At 43.9% G+C, this 20,033-nt stretch overlaps 1 protein-coding gene across 1 annotated transcript; it reads left to right on the top strand.

Annotated features, from left to right (window-relative positions):
* Window positions 1-8,962: 8,962 nt before the first annotated feature.
* LOC134412345 (cornifin-A-like) lies at window positions 8,963-9,505 on the top strand. The gene has a single exon (XM_063146248.1). It carries the CDS (start codon window positions 8,963-8,965, stop codon window positions 9,503-9,505), a length of 543 nt encoding a protein of 180 aa, XP_063002318.1.
* The last annotated feature ends 10,528 nt before the right edge of the window (window positions 9,506-20,033 follow it).

The raw sequence follows: 20,033 nt of genomic DNA on the forward strand, positions 1-20,033 counted from the left end.
ACATGGGGGAGGCCATACATCCATAGACCTAGAGTGGGCTGTCTTTAGTTTTTATCTGTGTATCTATTTTACTTGCAAAGTTCTGTTTCTGGCAGGCAGATATACAATAAGAATGAAGGAACAGGATGTTCATGCTCAGCCCAGGAATTCCTGATCAATGCCGGAACAAACCTCACATCACACGTCCTTTCCTACAAAATCTAACCTCCCTTTCCCCCACGTTCTTTTTCAGTAGTTTAGCAGTGCTAATCCTCACCAATCTATTACAAATCACTCTGAGATCTACCATTAGAAGTTGATCTACCTTCTGCCCCAAGCCTGCTCTAGATTACTCTCTGTTCCCTGCTTCTTAAATTTCCCTTGGATTCCCCAGTAGTTTAAATTATTCTTATAGAATCATAGAATAGTAGAGCTGGAAGGGGCCAATAACTGGTTTAATAGTTTTAGTTCTTTTAAATTATATACTGTTTTAACTTGGTTTATGGTTTAATTTGTTTTTAGCTGCGTATATCTACTGTTTTATACTGTATGCTTTTATCTGTATGCCGCCCTGAAATCTTATTGATATAGGGCGGGATATAAATGTTTTAAATAAATAAATAAATAAATAAATAAATAAATAAGGCCATTGAGTCATTATCTATGCCTAGATAAAGCAAATTATACCATACAAGTGAAGGTCATCCCAGAAACATAGAATCATAGAATAGCAGAGCTGGAAGGGGCCTACAAGGCCATAGAGTCCAACCCCCTGCTCAATGCAGGAATCCACCTTAAAGCATCCCTGACAGATGGCTGTCCAGCTGCCTCTTGAAGGCCTCTAGTGTGGGAGAGCCCACCACCTCCCTAGGTAACTGATTCCATTGTCGCACTGCTCTAACAGTCAGGACGTTTTTCCTGATGTCCAGCCGGAATCTGGCTTCCTTTAACTTGAGCCCGTTATTCCGTGTCCTGCACTCTGGGAGGATCGAGACGAGATCCTGGCCCTCCTCTGTGTGACAACCTTTTAAGTATTTGAAACACTAACACTGTTCTGTCAACAGTGTTAGTGTTGTGGTATCCTGCTAGCCATAATTTGGGATGGGATCCATGGCCCACCATACATCTAACAAGGAATTCAAGATGATGACAACCTGCAAAGTCTTTGTGGTAGGACCATAGAAGAATTCCATTTGACTTCACACATCACAAAAGGGAATGCCAGCATATTTTCTCTGAAAATGTTTGCAAATCATAACTGTCTTCATTGCACAAACAACCATCCAGCACACAAACAACCCAACGAACACTGCATTATGTTTAAAGCAGATTATCCCTGGGATGGGCAACACTTAACCTTTCAGATGTTTTGGCCTAGCACTACCATCACCCCAGCCAACATCCCAATGCTGAAGGATGATGGAGCCCATTTGCCAAAAGACCTGGTGGTCCACAAATTGCCCACATATGTATTAAACAAATTGGATTAAAATAATTTGACACCTATCTCCATTCCGTTAAAAAAAAAGAGTTTTGGATTCATAATAAGTTGGTCCAATTTTAGTGCTGTTAGTTAGTCATGGCTAACTGTAGCCCCATTGATTTCAAAGGGACAAAAGCATGGCTAACTTCATCTGGATCTCACCCAGAAATTCCCACGCAATGGCATTCTCCGTCTCTGTATTTTGTCGCTGGGACTCAAGAGACATTAATTAAAGAGACGTGCAAATACATTACTTCTGGGGAAGCATTTGGAATAATTAAGACAGAAAACAGTGGACTGCAGGAGTTGGACACTATGACTGGATCTAAAAGATAATCCTTGACTGCCCCCTGGAGGCGAAGCTAAAATGGGTATTTCAAAAGTTGTTTGAGGAAGTTCTTCACAAAAGCTCCTGTACAAAGTTGACAGTCATGGTATAAGAGGCTTCTTATGGACCAGAAACTGGTTGAAGAACAGAAGGAGAGAGTAGGCACTAATGGGCAGATCATACAAAGGATGGGCGTAAGCACTAGAGTTCACCTAGGTTCTGGATAAATTCCTGGAGGTGAAGGCTATCAATGGCTACTAGCCCTGTTAGCTACGTTCTACCTCCAGTATCAGAGGCAGTATGCCTATGTGTAGGGTGACCATATGAAAAGGAGGACAGGGTCCCTGTATCTTTAACAGTAAAGTGGAAAAGGAAATTTCAGCAGGTGTCAATTGAAGAGGGTGAAATTCCCTCTTCATCACAACAGTTAAAGCTACACTAGCTATAGTAGAGTGGCCAGATACAAAAGAGGGCAGGGCTTCTGCAGCTTTAACTGTTATGATTGACACGTGCTTCAATTGACACCTGCTGAAATTCCCTTTTCTACATTACTATTAAAGATACAGGAGCCCTGTCCTCTTTTTCATATGGTCACCCTCCCTATGTGCACCACTTGCTGGAGAACATAGATGGAGGGTGCTGTTCTCCAGTATTCGAGGCAGTAAGCCTGTGTCTACCACTTGCTGGGGAACATGGGTGGGAGGGTTGTTGGTCCCTGGTCAATGGCTGATTGGCCACCTTGCAAACAGAGTGCTGGACTAGATGGACCCTCAGTCTGATCCACCATGGGACTTCTTATGTTCTTACGTATTGGGACTAGAGATTTTAAACTTGTTTGTGGATTGTACGGAGCTAAGATTTGAGCAATTAGGTGGCCACATTTTCTGTTCACAAAAACCAGAAGATGAGCACTGAAACAGGACAGAATGCAAAAAGAGAATGCATTCTCAAAGGTAGGGCTATGCAAATGAATGACGGTCAAATTGACCAAGATGCTTTCGACATTGGTTCGATGCTCATCTCTCCTCGATTTGTGCAATCTTCGTTTGGCTTGTGCAAATGGGAACATTGCACAATGAGGACAGGATCTAACATTAAAGTTGCACAAAAAGAACCTCAAATTTGCATTAGGTTCCCAAGTTCCACCAATTTTCCCTCATAGGCTAAAGCGGCCCAATTGCAACCTTCCCCCCCCCCATCGGCATTCATGTATTTTTCGAATGCGAAGAAATATTTGAGAGTTAATATTCTCAATTATTACTTTTCTCACTTTTCTCTTCTCCCAGGCATTTTTAACAGCATTTTAACAGCATTTAACAACGTTAAGTTTGTTTTTAATGGACCCCACAATTGTTGTTTTTAAATGGATACTGTTGTTTTTATACTGTTTTTATGTGTGTGTGTGTGTGGTTTTAAATTGTATACTTTTAATGTTTACTATTTTTAAATGTTGTAAACCGCCCAGAGAGCTTCGGCTGTGGGGCGGTATATAAATGTAATTAAATAAATAAATAAATAAATTATTAATTGAGAATATTAATTAATATAAATATTTATATCCCGCCCTATATCAATAAGATTTCAGGGCGGCATACTGATAAAAGCAGGCTAAACATGCCCAGTTCTTTCAGTCTCTCTTCATAGGGCTTTGTTTCCAGACCCCTGATCATCCTGGTTGCCCTCTTCTGAACACACTCCAGCTTGTCTACGTCCTTCTTGAAGTGTGGAGCCCAGAACTGGACGCAATACTCTAGGTGAGGCCCAACCAGGGCCGAATAGAGAGGAACCAGGACCTCACGTGATTTGGAAGCTATTAGCCCTGTGGGGGTGGGGTGTCCAAATGAAGCAGGCTCTGATAAAACATAATAATAATGTTTTAAATGTTAATACAGAACCCATTTTGCAACCTAAAAAACAACAAACAAACAAATCAACACAAAAGCTTGAAGGGTGGGGTATTAGAAGTTTGTAATAGATAACGTAAATAGACGATCCTGGGGAAGCCAGTAGTAAGTGACACAGCAGGTATGGTCACCCAGACCTGTCTCGCCTAGCCAGTTTGCCAGTTTTGCACCACAAATATATCTGTGGCATCAGGGTGGAAGATAGGAAGAACATTACGAAAGAGCCAATGCAGTGTTGCGTGCTCTCTCTGTGGATGCAGGCAACACTGCCACCTGCTGGCAGCTATCCCAAGGAGGCTTGTTGGATGGTCTTGGCCATGAAAATGTCAGTAGGCTATAATTCCCTTGAGAAATCTTGAGGAGCTGAACAAAACTGTTCCCCTTGCATTCCTGAGATGACTGATATCAGTGCATCTGGTATTTAAGTCATTGAAGATTAAAACTGCAGCAACCGAGAAAGTGTACAAGATTCCAGGGGGGGGGGGAATCAGAATGGAAGAACTGAGGGATTCCTATCACATCAGTTCCACTCAGGTACAAGAACCTGTATTTCAGATCCAGGGAAAAATATCCAAAGCATCCCTAATGATGCTTTGGACAAACTGGAGCATGTTCAGAGGAGGGCAACCAGGATGATCAGGGGTCTGGAAACAAAGCCCTATGAGGAGAGACTGAAAGAACTGGGCATGTTGAGCCTGGAGAAGAGAAGATTGAGGGGAGACATGATAGCACTCCTCAAGTACTTGAAAGGTTGTCCCATAGAGGAGGGCCAGGATCTCTTCTCGATCCTCCCAGAGTGCAGGACACGGAATAATGGGCTCAAGTGACAGGAAGCCAGATTCCGGCTGGACATCAGAAAAAACCTCCTGACTGTTAGAGCAGTGCGACAGTGGAATCAGCTACCTAGGGAGGTTGTGGGCTCTCCCACACTGGAGGCATTCAAGATGCAGCTGGACAACCATCTGTCAGGTATGCTTTAGGGTGGATTCCTGCATTGAGCATGGGGTTAGATTTAATGGCCTAACAGGGCCCTTCCAAATCTACTATTCTATAATTTTATGAACACAAAGGGCCTTTCTATACCTAAGGGTTATCCCAGGAAAATGGAGGGATCATCCCTGCCTGCTCCTGGGATCCCGTGTGTCATTTGCATGCACAGAGATGATCCCGGGGGGGTGGGGGAAGGCAGGTGTAGAAACTGCCAAAGTATCATATCTCTCTCTCTCTCTCTCTCTCTCTCTCTCTCTCTCCCACCCCACGTAATTTCAAAATATATTTAGAGCTGAACATTTTGGTTTCTGCCCTCATCAGTAGCTATGACTTTAAAATGTGATATATATGCTGATGCGTAATAAAACATCCTTCTCTGGAGATCTTGGTAAAGAGAGATTTTAAAGGGCATCCGAAGCACTCGTAAAAAATTGAAACGCCATAGCTTCACGGTTGTGGTTATAGGTAGGCCTTTATGAGCTTTGCAACTGAATTGAGCCACTTCTAAAAGTGTTCTACGGTGTTGGTTAGGTTGACTCACACACATGCAAGTCCTTCAAAGTAGGTCACAAAATGGCTACAATCACACAGAACTGTGTTCCATCAAGGCTGGAAATCTGTGATGTGCTCTATGTCAGGATGACGTTGAAATATGTCCAGCGACATCAGTGGGTGCAGGAAAAGATGGTATTGAAAGCTAATGCTTCCTTCATCATGGACAAATAAGTGGATAAGGACATAATTATCCATCAGCTTACAATGAGTATATTAAGGAAAGTTGCATACAAGAATGCATATATCAGAACAGACGTGTACAAAATGTGTGTATTAAGGAAAGTTGCCTACAAAAAGACATCTTTGAAGATGAATATATTTTTTCATGTTTTGAAAATGCAAATTGATGTGGAATTCAGACAGATTCAAATTATGATTGAATACATGTGGAACTGACATGGACTGCTTTGTCAATCCCTGGGTAGTTCTACTTAAGTTCTTGATAGATTGTGATTTCATATTCATGTTACTGTTTGGAAGTCTGCTGCCATAGCAAAGATGGCATATAAATCTTTGAAATAAATCTGTCAGGGATGCTTTAAGGTGGATTCCTGCATTGGGCAGGGAGTTGGACTCGATGGCATTAGATGGCAACTCTCGATGGCAACTCTCCTATTCTATTATTCTGTGACCTAACTTCCACTGGGTTAGGTTTAAATAGGACATTTCATTTCTGCCAAGGAAATGGTGCCAGGAGGCCTTGCGTGGACATGCCTGCAAAGCCAGTAAAATGGTGACTGTGTCCTATAAAACATCTTCCATTCCAAAATCAAAGGAGTTGTTGCAGAGTTTACAAAGGCACTGTTGGATTTTTATATGGGGTCTAGGAGCTGGAGTGGAATGTCAGCTTTTAGTGGAGGCCCAAAAAAAGAAATGATGCTTGTAAGCGCACTTTGAGGGCGTCTTTAATTAGTACCTCGGGTCCTCCATGCTGTCACACGTTGGCCTCCAGGTTGGCCAAGGAAGCCCATATATAACTGCTTCCACCTGCCCATTGGTCCCAGAGACACACGCACGGAGTATTCTACCACCACAACAAGGTAAGTCCTTCTAGGAGACAGTATGGTTGAGAAAGGCACAGAAAGGGAGAAGCTGAACCGTTCAGGGGGTGGAGCAACTTGTCTGTGGGTAGGGATGTACAGGGATTTCATTTATTTTCAAATCATACAGACATGCCTCATTTGCAATCCTAAAGAACAGCAAGAGAATCTTTTTTGGGGAGGGGACTTCACTGTTTCTCAAATTTGCTTTTACGTTGGAAAAATGTGCACTTTAAAAAATGTGCTTTTTTCTTTTTTCTTTTTTAAGAAGTGAATCTTCATGCTTTATTCGACAGTAGGGTGACCATATGAAAAGGAGGTCAGGGCTCCTGTATCTTTAACAGTTGCATAGAAAAGGGAATTTCAGCAGGTGTCATTTTTATATATGGAGAACCTGGTGAAATTCCCTCTTCATCAACACAGTTAAAGCTGCAGGAGCTATACTAGAGTGACCAGATTTAAAAGAGGGCAGGGCACCTGCAGCTTTAACTGTTGTGATGAAGAGGGAATTTCACCAGGTTCTCCATATATACAAACGACACCTGCTGAAATTCCCTTTTCAATATAACTGTTGAAGATACAGGAGCCCTGTCCTCCTTTTCATATGGCCACCATATTATAGATACTTGCATTTTGCCTAGCTCACAGTTCATTAAAAAAACACAGCCTCTGAGCTTTAACTGTTGTAATGAAGAGGGAATTTCACCAGGTTCCCCATATATACAAATGACACCTGCTGAAATTCCCTTTTCAATACAACTGTTAAAGATACAGGAGCCCGGTCCTCCTTTTCATAGGGTCACCCTATTCTACAGGTGGTTGGGGGAGAGCAGATTTAGGTGCACTCTTTTTGAAAATGCACATATCTCCTATTCAATATGTGTACTTTTCCCATTGAAACAAAACCAAAACAGATCTCAAGTGAGCATGAGAAATGACCCAAGCTGGATTTCAAAGTGGTGTTCAGAGAATCCCTGCAATTCATCCATCCCTACCTATGAGGAATAGGGGTGAACACATCTGTATATTTCAATTTATTTCAATACCATATTGTTTCCAATCTTATATCCAGCTCATCCCAAACCTTGAGAATATTTTTCAGTCTTAATTTTGATTCATCCTAAATATTGAGGACTTTTTTTAAAAAAAAATGCTTTCATGAAAATGCATAATATGTGTCTGGTATGCACACTTTTGTATGTATGTTTTGATGAGAAATCTCCATCGCAAAATGTTGGAGACATGCACATTTTGAAGGATAACTGGGATGTGTATTAGTAAAAAAGTGCTAAATTATTAGGTATGTCTGCATTCAAATGTGAATGAAATATCCCCCATCCCTGATGAGGAAAGCCAAGACAAAGTGTGGGGGGCTCTTTGGAATGGGGTGGGGAGAAAAACAGACTGGGTGTACTATGATAGATGTTTTAACATTATGCATGGTGTGGAGAAAAGAGAGAGGGAGCATAACCACATGAATGCTATTGCACCCATGTCCTACCTGTGGGTTTCCTGTGGGGAGCTAGCTATCTTCTAGGTGAACATAATGCTGAACTAGATGGAGCCTTGATCTGATCCAGCATGGCTCTCCTTAGGTTCTTCCGGGAGAGCATGGCTCTCCTTAGGTTCTTCCGAGAGAGAGCATGGTTCTCCTTAGGTTCTTCTGGGAGAGAGCATGGCTCTCCTTAGGTTCTTCCGGGAGAGCATGGCTCTCCTTAGGTTCTTCCAAGAGAGCATGGCTCCCCTTAGGTTCTTCCGAGAGAGAGCATGGTTCTCCTTAGGTTCTTCCGGGAGAGAGCGTAGGTCTCCTTAGGTTCTTCCAAGAGAGAGCATGGCTCTCCTTAGGTTCTTCCGAGAGAGAGCATGGTTCTCCTTAGGTTCTTCCGGGAGAGAGAGGGAGAGAGAGGGGGGGAGAAGAAGTGGAATGATGGAGAGAAGAATCAAGGGGTGGGGAAGAGAGAGAATAATAATTCATCAGTGTATCATAAAGTTGTGGAGCTCAGAGATGCAAAGTGTGATGATGGCAACCACCTTAACCAGCCTTAAAAGCAGATTAGACCAATTTGTGGAGGAGCAGGAGGGCATCCATTGGTGTCTGTACGCCTGATCATTATACGGTGCCTCCAGACTGAGAGACAATATATCACTGAGTAGTAGTACTTGCTGGGGAGGTGCAGTGGGATTGGGATTTTGCCTCCATGCCCTACCTGTGGGCTTCATGGAAACAGCAGCTTAGCGACAGGGAGGAAAACAAGATGGTTGGTTCAGTCTGACCCAGCAGGGTAGTTCCTATGTTCTTCGATGGAGCTGTCTACACCTCTTCACTATGACACAGGTAATACCTGTAAAAGTCAGGTGCAGGAGACAAATAGGAGAGGATGGTTGAATTTCTACATGGCTTGTGGTGTTCCCACAGCCATCCATTTGGCCACTGTAAGAAACAGGATGTGGGACTAGATAGTCCTTTAATGTGGTCCACGTGGCCTCTTCTTTCCTAAAGCCTCTGCCCACGTCCAGGGCTGGGAAGGCATCCTTTTCTTTTCAAAAGGGACCATGGCTTCCCCAACCCCACCCCAGTGTTGTAAAACAGGTGAGGGATCTCCAGTGGGAAGGGTACTGGCTACAGAGAAAGGAGGTTTGGGCAATGCTGCTTTTTCACCCCATTGATCCTCTGCCGCCTAACATGTCCTTCCAGGATCCTCCGCCCTGCCCAGTGATGTCTTTCTACAGCCACCAATGTAGGATCCAACACTGCTTCCCAGGTCCAGGGCCGTGTGTCGGCCAAGGGCCCCAGTGCATCACGCTGAAACATGCCACGTGCATCACCAGGAATCCCCCGCCATTTGCCACGAGGGGGCCGGAGCCCTGCGGGGTGAAATGCGACGCGCAGCCATCGGAGCCGTGTGCCCCCAAATCTCCCGCTCCCTGCGACGTGAAGTGCGTCGAGTCCTGTGACGCCAAGGGCGGTGACAAATGCACCTCGCCGTGCGCCAGCCCGGGTCACGAGCCTCGCGGCATTAAAAGTCCTCTGCCACATCATGCCAAGAAATGCAGCCCGCCATGCCCCCCTCATTTCATGCCGCCACCCGTGACCCGGTGCCCCCTGCAGTGTGGCCCGCCTTCAGGAGCACGCCAGGGATTCCCTTCCCCCTCTCGATGCTTTCCGCCTCGCAAAATGTACCAGTACACGGCCTCTAAAACCTTTAAGTCGTGCTATGCCAAGTAGGAGGCAGCCCAGTGGCTTTTCAGGAAGGGGAGAATCGTCTTCACCTGAGTGAAATGACCTGGAAGACTCCCGAGATGTCCAAATGGACACCCCGTCCTATTGGAGGAGAGGGATGCCATTTTTGAATGCTCTCAACCACCCACTTCCAAATAAAATAAAATCCTTGCCAGCAGACAGCAAGCAATTCAAGGCTTTGAAGATTGCCCCATCCCTGCTCTTCTAGCTTTTTACTTTCATGGAAATAAGAACCAAAGGAAATTACGATATATACCACAGCAAATGATCCTCCACCTAGCCCAGTATGGACTGTTTGGCCTCGTGGTAACACTGCAGAAGGTTTTTCTGTTCCCTGTAATCCAATCGTCTTTATCTATATGTTAGAAGGGTATTTAGGAAGTGGAGGGGGGCACAATTTTAGTTTTATAACCTATGAGAACATACCCTATGCACCCACACTAATGTAGATGATTCTTTATTGAGGAGATGAGGACTTATTTATAAATAAAGGTGTGTAGGATATTAGTTAGGATTGAAAACGCCTAGGCTTATGCTGCTAAAATCATTTTTAATCATACCCTAATGCCAAAGTTTTGCTTATTGTTAGCCTTAAATGATCTACCAATACATTAAAAAGTTATATATATGTTGCCTTGTTGTTGCTGTGTGATTCTTTTGGTATCATTCTCTTTGTCGAAAGAAAGAAAGAAAGAAAGAAAGATCCACAAACTCAAACTCAGATTACAGAAAAGAAGGAACAAGAACTGATGGGGAAAGCAGAGTTTATTCATATGTTATTGATTTTAAAAAAAATATTAAGATTGTCAATCATCCAAAGGTCTCCAAAGCATTTTTAAAACCCAACAATATATTAATACATCAATTTTACTTTCTCCCCCTTTTTTAAAAAACAAAAACAAAACTCAAGTTCTCTTCATCCAGTTTATGAAGAAATCTGCATATCAAGTCAGAAACCAAATGGTGCCAATTCCCCCTGCTCCTAATTGTGAATGTGCAAATCAGCAAAATGCAAATGCGCCAAATTTCCCCGACTTCCATCCTGAAGCTTGTTCCAACTGGAGCCAGTATCAGATTGCGAAATTTGATGGCAAGGGTTAAGCACTGAAAATCGATGTGTATTTCTGTGCAGGTTCTTCCAAACATACATTTTTTAAAAAGTACACATTTTTTAAATTGTACTCATTTAGAAATGTATTCTTGTTTGAAATGTATGCATGCTTTCAAATGCCCCACTATTTTTAGTCCATGAATCACGTTAAAAGTTCAGAAATATACAGACTTCAAAAACAGATTGCCTCCAAGTCTGGTTTTGGTCTAGACTGTGCGGATTGGGTAAAATCTTGATTAAAAAAAAAGGAACTGAAACAAATTTCTGATATATTCCTACCAAGGGTAGATTTCCAAATGAGAGCAAACAGCACCCTCTTGTGGCTACTTTAGAAAATATACAAGTAGGCCAACGCATCTGGAGTGTCCCAGGTTTGGTAAGTCCACCTTAAGTGGTTGCTGGTGAAAGTCATTCAAAACAGTCATCGTACATTCCCCGTGGCTAACTCTGGACAGTTGCTAAGCTGGTTGCAATTTCCAAATAGTCTTCAAAACATACACCCCACCATGATAGAGCATCAACAGGTTCCGGTCTTCAAGGTGTGACTCAGAGCAAGGATCCCATCTTATTTCATCTGCATCTGTTTTCAGGTAAGGGCAACTTGGGCTCTCCAGATGTTTTGGCATACAACTCTCCCTCACTGTTGGCTCAGCTGGTAGGGCTAGTATGAGCTGTAGGCCAAAACATCTGGAAGTCCTTAAGTAGCCCACCCCTGTTTTATGGAGTGGGTGGGGAATTAAAAGGGCATTTAAGAATGACAACAGCAACAATGTAACAGGTGTGAAATGTGCTACATTTGGAGTCTTCTAGATAAGGAAGAAGTTAACAATAGAGAAAGGGTTGAGATTAGGGATATGCTCTGCTTCTCTTCGGTTCAGAGAAGCAGGAGCGAGGCAGCCTACTTTGCCTCCGGAAAAGGCGAAGGCGAAGAGAGTCAGGGGGCTGCGGATCGAGGCGAAGAGGATCGCCTCAATCTGGAGCTTCGCCTGCAGGTAAGTGGGGGGGAGGGGGACTCATCTGGCGCTGCCGGCGCCGCCATCCAGGGACGAGGGACGCTTACCTGCCTCCATCACGGGCTTCAATTGAGGCCCCGGTTGAAGGCGGAAGTGAAGGCCGAGGCCTCTTCCAGCTTCAACCGGGGCCTCAATTGAAGCCCGTGATGGATGCAGGTAAGGGGGCGGGGGCGTTTGGTTTATTTTGCGCCACCGCCGCTACCGCCATCCATGTAGCGACGGCGGCAAAGCCGGATCTCACTCCGCAGAGCGGAGCGGGTGGAGTGGCGCAAAGAGGATCGGGCCACGAAGCGGATTGGGGGGTCCGTGCACACCCCTAGTTGAGATCCATCACATTTTCACAGACACTAGTCTTATTTACTCTGCCATCAAAGCCAGCATGGTGTAGTGGTTAAGGTGTTGGACTGAGGCTCAGGAGATCCAGGTTCTAATTTCCACTCAGCCACGAGGCTCACATATTTTCATGCACACTGATTTTTTCTTCTTCTTTGATTGCTAGTTTGAGTGCACGTTTTGTACACGTTTCTTGAAAACGTGCAATTTTCTGTGCACTTTTTGTGTACGCTTTTGGGCCAAACAATTTCTTTTAAATGAATCAAGTGGGTTTTGCACAGTATTTCCCCAAAATATATGCAAGTTTATAAACATTTGAGTGTGCGTCCCACATCAAAAGTGTAAGGTTGTTGATCTCACATTGAAATGCAAATCAAATACATTTCTTATGTGCACCTCATCCTACTCAGATACTTATTATGCACAATCACACCTTGAGAAGGACAATTCCCTCTCGCCTCTGTATGCCATCCCCTCCCTCCAATTTTCCCCATCAGCTGATATCCCATCAGTCTGTATTTATTTATTTATTACATTTTTATACCGCCCAATAGCCAAAGCTCTCTGGGCAGTGCAGCATGGAAGCTCACAGGTGCTGATCAGGAGGCAAATGCTATTTGGGGCTGCATTAATAGAACTATAGCTTCCAAATCACGTGAAGTACTGGTTCCTCTCTATTCGGCCCTGGTTAGGCCTCATCTAGAGTATTGCGTCCAGTTCTGGGCTCCACAATTCAAGAAGGACGCAGACAAGCTGGAGCGTGTTCAGAGGAGGGCAACCAGGATGATCAGGGGTCTGGAAACAAAGCCCTATGAAGAGAGACTGAAAGAACCGAGCATGTTTAGCCTGGAGAAGAGAAGATTGAGGGGAGACATGATAGCACTCTTCAAATACTTAAAAGGTTGTCCCACAGAGGAGGGCCAGGATCTCTTCTCGATCCTCCCAGAGTGCAGGACACGGAATAACGGGCTCAAGTTACAGGAAGCCAGATTCCAGCTGGACATCAGGAAAAACTGCCTGACTGTTAGAGCAGTATGACAGTGGAATCAGTTACCAAGGGAGGTGGTGGGCTCTCCCACACTAGAGGCCTTCAAGAGACAGCTGGACAACCATCTGTCAGGGATGCTTTAGGGTGGATTCCTGCATGGAGCAGGGGGTTGGACTCGATGGCCTTGTGTGCCCCTTCCAACTCTATGATTAAACTTCCAGGACAAGCCAAAGGCTGGGATCTCTTCTCAATCTTCCAAGAGTGCAGGACACGGAATAACAGGCTCAAGTTAAAGGAAGCCAGATTCCAGCTGGACATCAGGAAAAACTTCCTGACTGTTAGAGCAGTATGACAATGGAACCAGTGACCTAGGGAGGTTGTGGGCTCTCCCACACTAGAGGCCTTCAAGAGGCAGCTGGACAACCATCTGTCAGGGATGCTTTAGGGTGGATTCCTGCATTGAGCAGGGGGTTGGAATCGATGGCCGTGTGGGCCCCTTCCAACTCTGCTATTCTATGATTCTATGATTCTATGTCTGTTACAAACCTATTTATTCAGTGGAGCTAGAGATCCCCAAAATTTGTAGAAACCACTCCCTTGTTTTAGGGTGCCTCATCATCGCTTCCAATACTGACAGGTAGTGATCCATACAAATTCACTACTAGAGGGAATGATCAGAATTTTGTATTGTTATTGAGCTGCTTTGTACTATTAGATGTTGCTTTTTGGTTGCTTTGTTTTCAATGATTCCCCACTCCCAAGCCACTGCGATACCTGCCTTCGCGGTGATTCAGAAATGAAGAAATTAGTGTTGTTTGGCAACTCTCAGGAGGAGTACAAAAGGCTGAGATAGGAGGTGCCCCGGAAAAGTAAATTCGGGAAGCGATAGTCAGCTGGGCAGGAACCAGTTGAGATAATGGAAAAAGGAGTCAACATTTCCAAGCATATCACTGAGCAATTATTGTACTGAAAGTCCTAGGAACAAATGATCCACCACCCTTTTGAATTGAAGTCCTCTCTTTTTTGGCTTTGGGTGGGTGTCAGGGCATGCCTATTGGGTGAGCCTTCTTTTGCCATGAAGGTTCTGTAATTATGTCCATCTACTCCCTTTTCCTTTCAAGTGTGTTTAGCTACCTCCCAAGATAAGGTCTTACTATCATCAGCAAAACAAGCACCTGAACCTAGTGCCACCCAAAGGCCTGAAACTGAGGGCTCCTTGAAAAATTCCAGAAACTGGCTCTGCTCCACAACAGACCCCAGAGGACTCTTCAATGCCCCCCCCCAAGATTTACCAGACCTTTCAAAATCCCACCTCATTACCACAAGGCCCCAAAGCTGAGACATTCCTGAACGACTCTGAGGAATGAAAAGTATTTCCACAGCACGATTACCACCTCTTGTCTGCCGTCACTGAGTTCTTAGAATCATAGAATAGTAGAGTTGGAAGGGACCTACAAGGCCATCGAGTCCAACCCCCTGCTCAATGCAGGAATCCACCCTAAAGCATCCCTGACAGAGGGTTGTCCAGCTGCCTCTTGAAGGCCTCTAGTGTGGGAGAGCCCATAACCTCCCTAGGTAACTGATTCAAAATGCTGGTATTAACATTCAAAGCCCTAAACAGCTTGAGGCCAGGCTATCTGAAGGAACGCCTCCTCTCATATGTACCTGCCCGGACCTTAAGATCATCTACAGCCCCTGCCAAAGGAAGTGAGGCAGGTGGCTACTAGGAGGAAGGCCTTCTCCACTGTGGCACCCCGGTTGTGGAATGAGCTCCCTAGAGAGGTGCGCCTGGCGCCTACACTGTACTCCTTTCGTCGCCAGCTGAAGGCCTTTTTATTCTCTCAGTATTTTAACATTTAATTTTAACTTCAACTTAAATCTTACTGTTCTCTGTATTTTAATCTTATATCAATTTTGCTGCGTGGTTTTATCCTGAATTGTTGTAAACCGCCCAGAGAGCTTCGGCTGGGGGGCGGTATATAAATGTAATAAAATAAAATAAATAAATAAATCCTGGTTGTGCTTTTTATACTGTATTTTGTATTTGTGCTTTTAACCTGTTGGTTGTTTTATTATGGTTTTAATTTTTGTGAACCGCCCAGAGAGCTTCGGCTATTAGGCGGTATAAAAATGTAATAAATAAAATAAATAAAATAAACATTCATCTATGAATTAAGGTCCTGTATCAAATAAGTCCCCAAATGTCTTGTGGGTCTTTTTAAGAAAAGGAAGATCCTACAAGTCTATACTTTCATATGCTTCCCCATTCAATACAGTGGCAAACCTTTAATGGAAAAGGCAGTAAAGGAATGTCTGGTTGGTGACTCACCCTTCCATTAGATCAATATACTTGGTGGGTCAGCTGAGCCCAACTGGAACCAATGAGTCTCTTGCCAAAGGACTTTAAATGTCCTCAATGAACCACATGGGTCAGAGCTTCAGCATACCATTGAACACAACATCACCTGGCATGTAGCCTTGGCAGAAGTTCCCAGCACACATTAATTACAAACATCAACAACAGCCAAACAAGTCATTATCAAGGAATGCTTACAAAAGCGAGGTGAGTCCTGAACAAGCTGCCAGTGAACCAAATTCTTCCGCCACCAGTTGTCATCAGCACCTGCCGATGAAACACATCATTTGCAGGAGGTTATTTTATTAATCACCAGAACAAAGAATCACACCTTCTAGATGAGGGGTGGACAACCTAAGGCCCAAAGACAGCATACAGACCTCACTGCTCTTGATTTTTGGGAAACCAAGGCCATAGCTAGACCTAAGGTTTATCCCTGGATCGTCCAGGGGTCAAACCTGTTCATCTAGGGCCATAGCTAGACCTAAGGTTTATCCCTGGATCATCCAGGGATCAAACCTGTTCATCTAGGTGACACACAGGGGATCCAGTGCTCAGGCAGGGGCAAACCCTGGATGATCCCAGGATAAACCTTAGGTCTAGCTGTGGCCCAAGAATCAGTATTGAGTATTGGATTCACAGAGTGCTAAAAAAAAAGAAGTTTAATCTCAAACTAAATGTAACCCTTCTAGTGCATCATAGTAGTTTATTATTTATTTATTTATTTTAAACTTTAAAAATGCTGAGCCAAAAAATCAGACCCAGGCTCATTACATATTGCTAAATGCCTGGGAGAAAAGTCTTGACCTGGTGCCAAAAAGATGACAATGTCGGCACCAGGTGGTTCTCATCAGGGAGATTGTTCCACAGTTGGGGAGCCACCACAGAGAAGGCCCTCTGAATTCCAGCTGCTAACTGTTGGTCCCCCTCCCGTATGCCCTGCAGAGGGGCTGCCCACCCCTCTTCTAGTTACTTTTGAGTTATTACATCCAAATGTGTGAGAAAAGCCCACCTCTGTTCAAGAAATTGTGAGTTGGTACACCCAAATGTAAAACAAGCGCGGTAGCAACATGAATAGCTGAAGCACGGTCAGGGACTTCATCCAATTATCCTGGTTCTGAAATTAGACTCACTGTGTGGATTTACATTGAGTTCCAGATTATCTGCTCTTCTTTTCAAAGTAAAATGGATGCGTTAGGGATCTTCCATTTCCTGTGTTGTTGCTCTTCAAAATAATAGAGTCATAAAGTTGGAGGGTTTCTCAGATTTCTCCTTTAGAAGTTCTGAAAGGGGGGTTGCTGAAATCCAGAATGGATTCACAGACCCACCATAATCGGACCCACCAACCTCCACTGCTTCAACGTCTGGCAGCCAACAAAGGCTGAACCCTTAGGACAAAGGTCCCATGGGGCCAAGTGGCCACTCAGCACCTGCCTGCAACTTCAAGAGGGGACTCAGTACATCAAGGGGAAACTACAAAGGCCACGTCCCCCAAGGGCCCTGAAGCGCTGAAATACAAAATTATGCCTGGTGTGATGAAAGTGGGAGAGAGAGAGAGAGAGAGAGAGAGAGAGAGAGAGAGAGAGAGAGAGAGAGAGAGAGAGAGAGAACATTTCCTCTCTGCTAACACTAGAACTCCTCGGGCATCAGCCAGTGAAAATAATGGGCAGTGATTTTGGCACAGACCGAACTGAGCATTTCTTCACACAACTAGAGATGTGAAGGCCTGGAAAAAAACTGGAAGAATTCAGGGGGGAAAAAAACCTGTTTTTTTCCCATTTTTCCCCGAAACCTTTTTTGGTTTTTCCCCCCGAAAAATTGAAAAAAATTGAAAAAAAATGAAGAAAAAACGGATTACGGGATGTTTGATTTTAGCATGATGAATAAAATGTTTAAGTCAAGGTGTTCAGATATTCACTTCTCCAAATGATTTCTAAAAACTGTACAGTATCAGATTATTACAATGTCTGTGCACCAAGGACAAGCAAGTCCTAGGTTGCAAACTGAGACTACAACTCTCAAATGCAAGAGGAAGATGCATTTCTGCCTCTAGAGGGCAGCACTTCCAGGGAAGCAAAGACTGAAACTAATACTGATAGCTATAGGTCAGAAAATGAGTCTGATTAAATTTCATGCATATTCATTGAATCTTGGTGTCCCCTCTCCTGTTTTTTTTCAGTTCTTTTTATGAGAATGGGGGGTTTATGTCTTTACACTGAAGGACTAGCGGAAACATAAATATTTTTCTTTGTTACTAATGTTGGTGGTTTCTTCTGTTGTTTTAAATTGATTTTTTGCCTGCTCCTCATAAACTGGCAGAACCAAAGAGGTTCCTTACAGTTCAGGTGTTCCTAACAGTTCAGGAGCTTGTAGCTCCATTTGTTACCAAAAAAAAGTAAAAAAAGTAAATTAAATTTGCAATGATTTTTTGATTACACTACTTTTAATATACCAAATGTAATAATAGATGCTTTTGAACTGTGGTGTTGGGGGGAAATTCTGAGAGTGCCTTGGACTGCAAGAAGATCAAACCAGTCCATACTCCAGGAAATAAAGCCAGACTGCTCACTTGAAGGAAGGGTATTAAAGGCAAAACTGAAGTACTTTGGCCACATAATGAGAAGACAGGATACCCTGGAGAAGAGGCTGATGCTAGGGAAAGTGGAAGGCAAAAGGAAGAGGGGCCGACCAAGGGCAAGATGGATGGATGATATTCTGGAGGTGACAGACTTGACCTTGGGGGAGCTAGGGGTGGCGACAGCCGACAGAAAGCTCACCAAGAGTCGGAAGCGACTGAATGAATAAACAACAATATAAAATAGAAGTCATTATTTTGACGGCCAACAGAAAGCTCTGGCGTGGGCTGGTCCATGAAGTCACGAAGAGTCAGAAGCGACTGAACGAATAAACAACAAAAATAATTTTATGACAAATCAACTTGGACATAATTACATTTTATGTTCCTAAAGTAACAAAGTGACTTTCAATTTGTAAAAAGTGCTAGTATTGCATTATTTCAGTTTTTCCAAAAATTTCCATTTCCCCCCCCCCCCCCAAAAAAAAAATGGGAAAAAAACCCAGTTGTTTTCCATGGCTTCAAAATTCCCAGAAATTTTACATCTCTACACACAACACATAATTGGTTTATGGGATTTGCTGCCACATGGTATGATAAAACTGGCTTTGATGAGTTTGAAAGGGGATTTGTGAAAATTCGTGAATTGTCTTGTTTATTGGAGGCTACTACTCAGTGACCTCTAGTGGAGAATGCCAGTTGTGACAACTTCTCTAAGCCAATGCTGGAGATTCCCAGAGAAGAGACTGATGACTCCATACTTACCTTATTTAAGGATACTGTAGTGTAAGCCTTATTACTCAAGATCCACTAGACCAGCCTTCCTCAACCTGGGACGCTCCAGATGTGTTGGACTGCAGAAGGCTGTACTAGACCAATTCTGCTTAGTTTTGTCTTAAACCAAAGCTTGAGCAGTGCAGACATGAACAAAATTTTGAAAGTTCAAGAAAGTTCAAGACTTGAGCTTTAAGAGCTGAACATGATGTTTCCACACCCTGGCCAGGACCCCGAAGCACTCAGGGAGCCACAATTCCCAAGTGGTTCTGCACCACACAGGTTTTCAGGGAGAAATACACAAGGCAGAGATAGAGGAAGGGTCTTGGGTTCTGCGAGTTCAGCTCGCTCTTGAGGCAGCCATATTGGCAGCAGTGATGGTGGTCATGGAGGTGGCGGCAAATGCTCCGAGGCAGTGATGGTGGAGGAAAAGAAGCAGCCGTAGGAAAAGATAGGTTTTAAAATGTAGGGGAAGAGGGAAGGAGGTGGGATGGAGGCCATCATGCCCAGAAATGTCTTCTCCATCTTGAGTCTGCCTTGGATGGCCATATTACTCCAACTTGTCCAGTAGGACTTCCATTGTCTTGAGAAGGTTTCACCCTTAAATTTGCCCTAAAACAATTTTAAATAAATGTTAAATGAATAAATAAGAATACTCCATGTGAGCAGGGGGATCGTTCCTAGACCTTTTTCTAGCCATACTTAGCTGGGCATTTCTAGAGATTGATTCTGGGAGGAATGGTCTCTGCAAGAGCTACAGACCCTCATTTATCACCTCTAACACCACCACCTCTATGGAGATCATCTCCATCACCACCAGTCCTCTGGAAGCCCTAGGGAAAATGTAACTAGCTTCGGCCATGGGGAATTGAAAAGGAAGATCATGATGGTTATGTGTTACCTCCAGTACCCAAAGCAGTAAGCCTATGAGCACCAGTTGCTGTGGAACATGGGCGGGAGGGTGCTGTTGCACCATGTCCTGCTTTGTTGGTCCCTGGTCAATAGCTGGTTGGCCACTGTGGGAACAGAGTGCTGGACTAGATGGACCCTCGGTCTGATCCAGCAGGGCTCTTCTGATGTTAATATTTCATTTTATATTTCATAATACTGTAACCAGGGTCATCCCATGAAGCTGATGGGTGGGAGATTCAGGACAGCTAAAAGGACGTACTTCTTCACTCAGCACATAGTTAAACTATGGAATTTGCTACCACAAGATATAGTGATGGCCATCAATTTGGATGGCTTTAGAAGAGGGTTGGATAAATTCATGGAAGAGGAGAAGGCTATCCATGGCTACTAGCCCTGATGGCTATTGTGCTACCTCCAGTATCAGAAGCAGTAAGCCTATATACACCAGCTG

This window comes from Elgaria multicarinata, chromosome 21 (assembly GCF_023053635.1).
Source record: "Elgaria multicarinata webbii isolate HBS135686 ecotype San Diego chromosome 21, rElgMul1.1.pri, whole genome shotgun sequence".
Lineage (NCBI taxonomy): Eukaryota > Metazoa > Chordata > Lepidosauria > Squamata > Anguidae > Elgaria > Elgaria multicarinata.

Excerpts from the sequence above, each read along its gene's own strand:
- LOC134412345 (XM_063146248.1), top strand. The coding sequence starts at position 8,963 with ATGTCCTTCCAGGATCCTCCGCCCTGCCCAGTGATGTCTTTCTACAGC.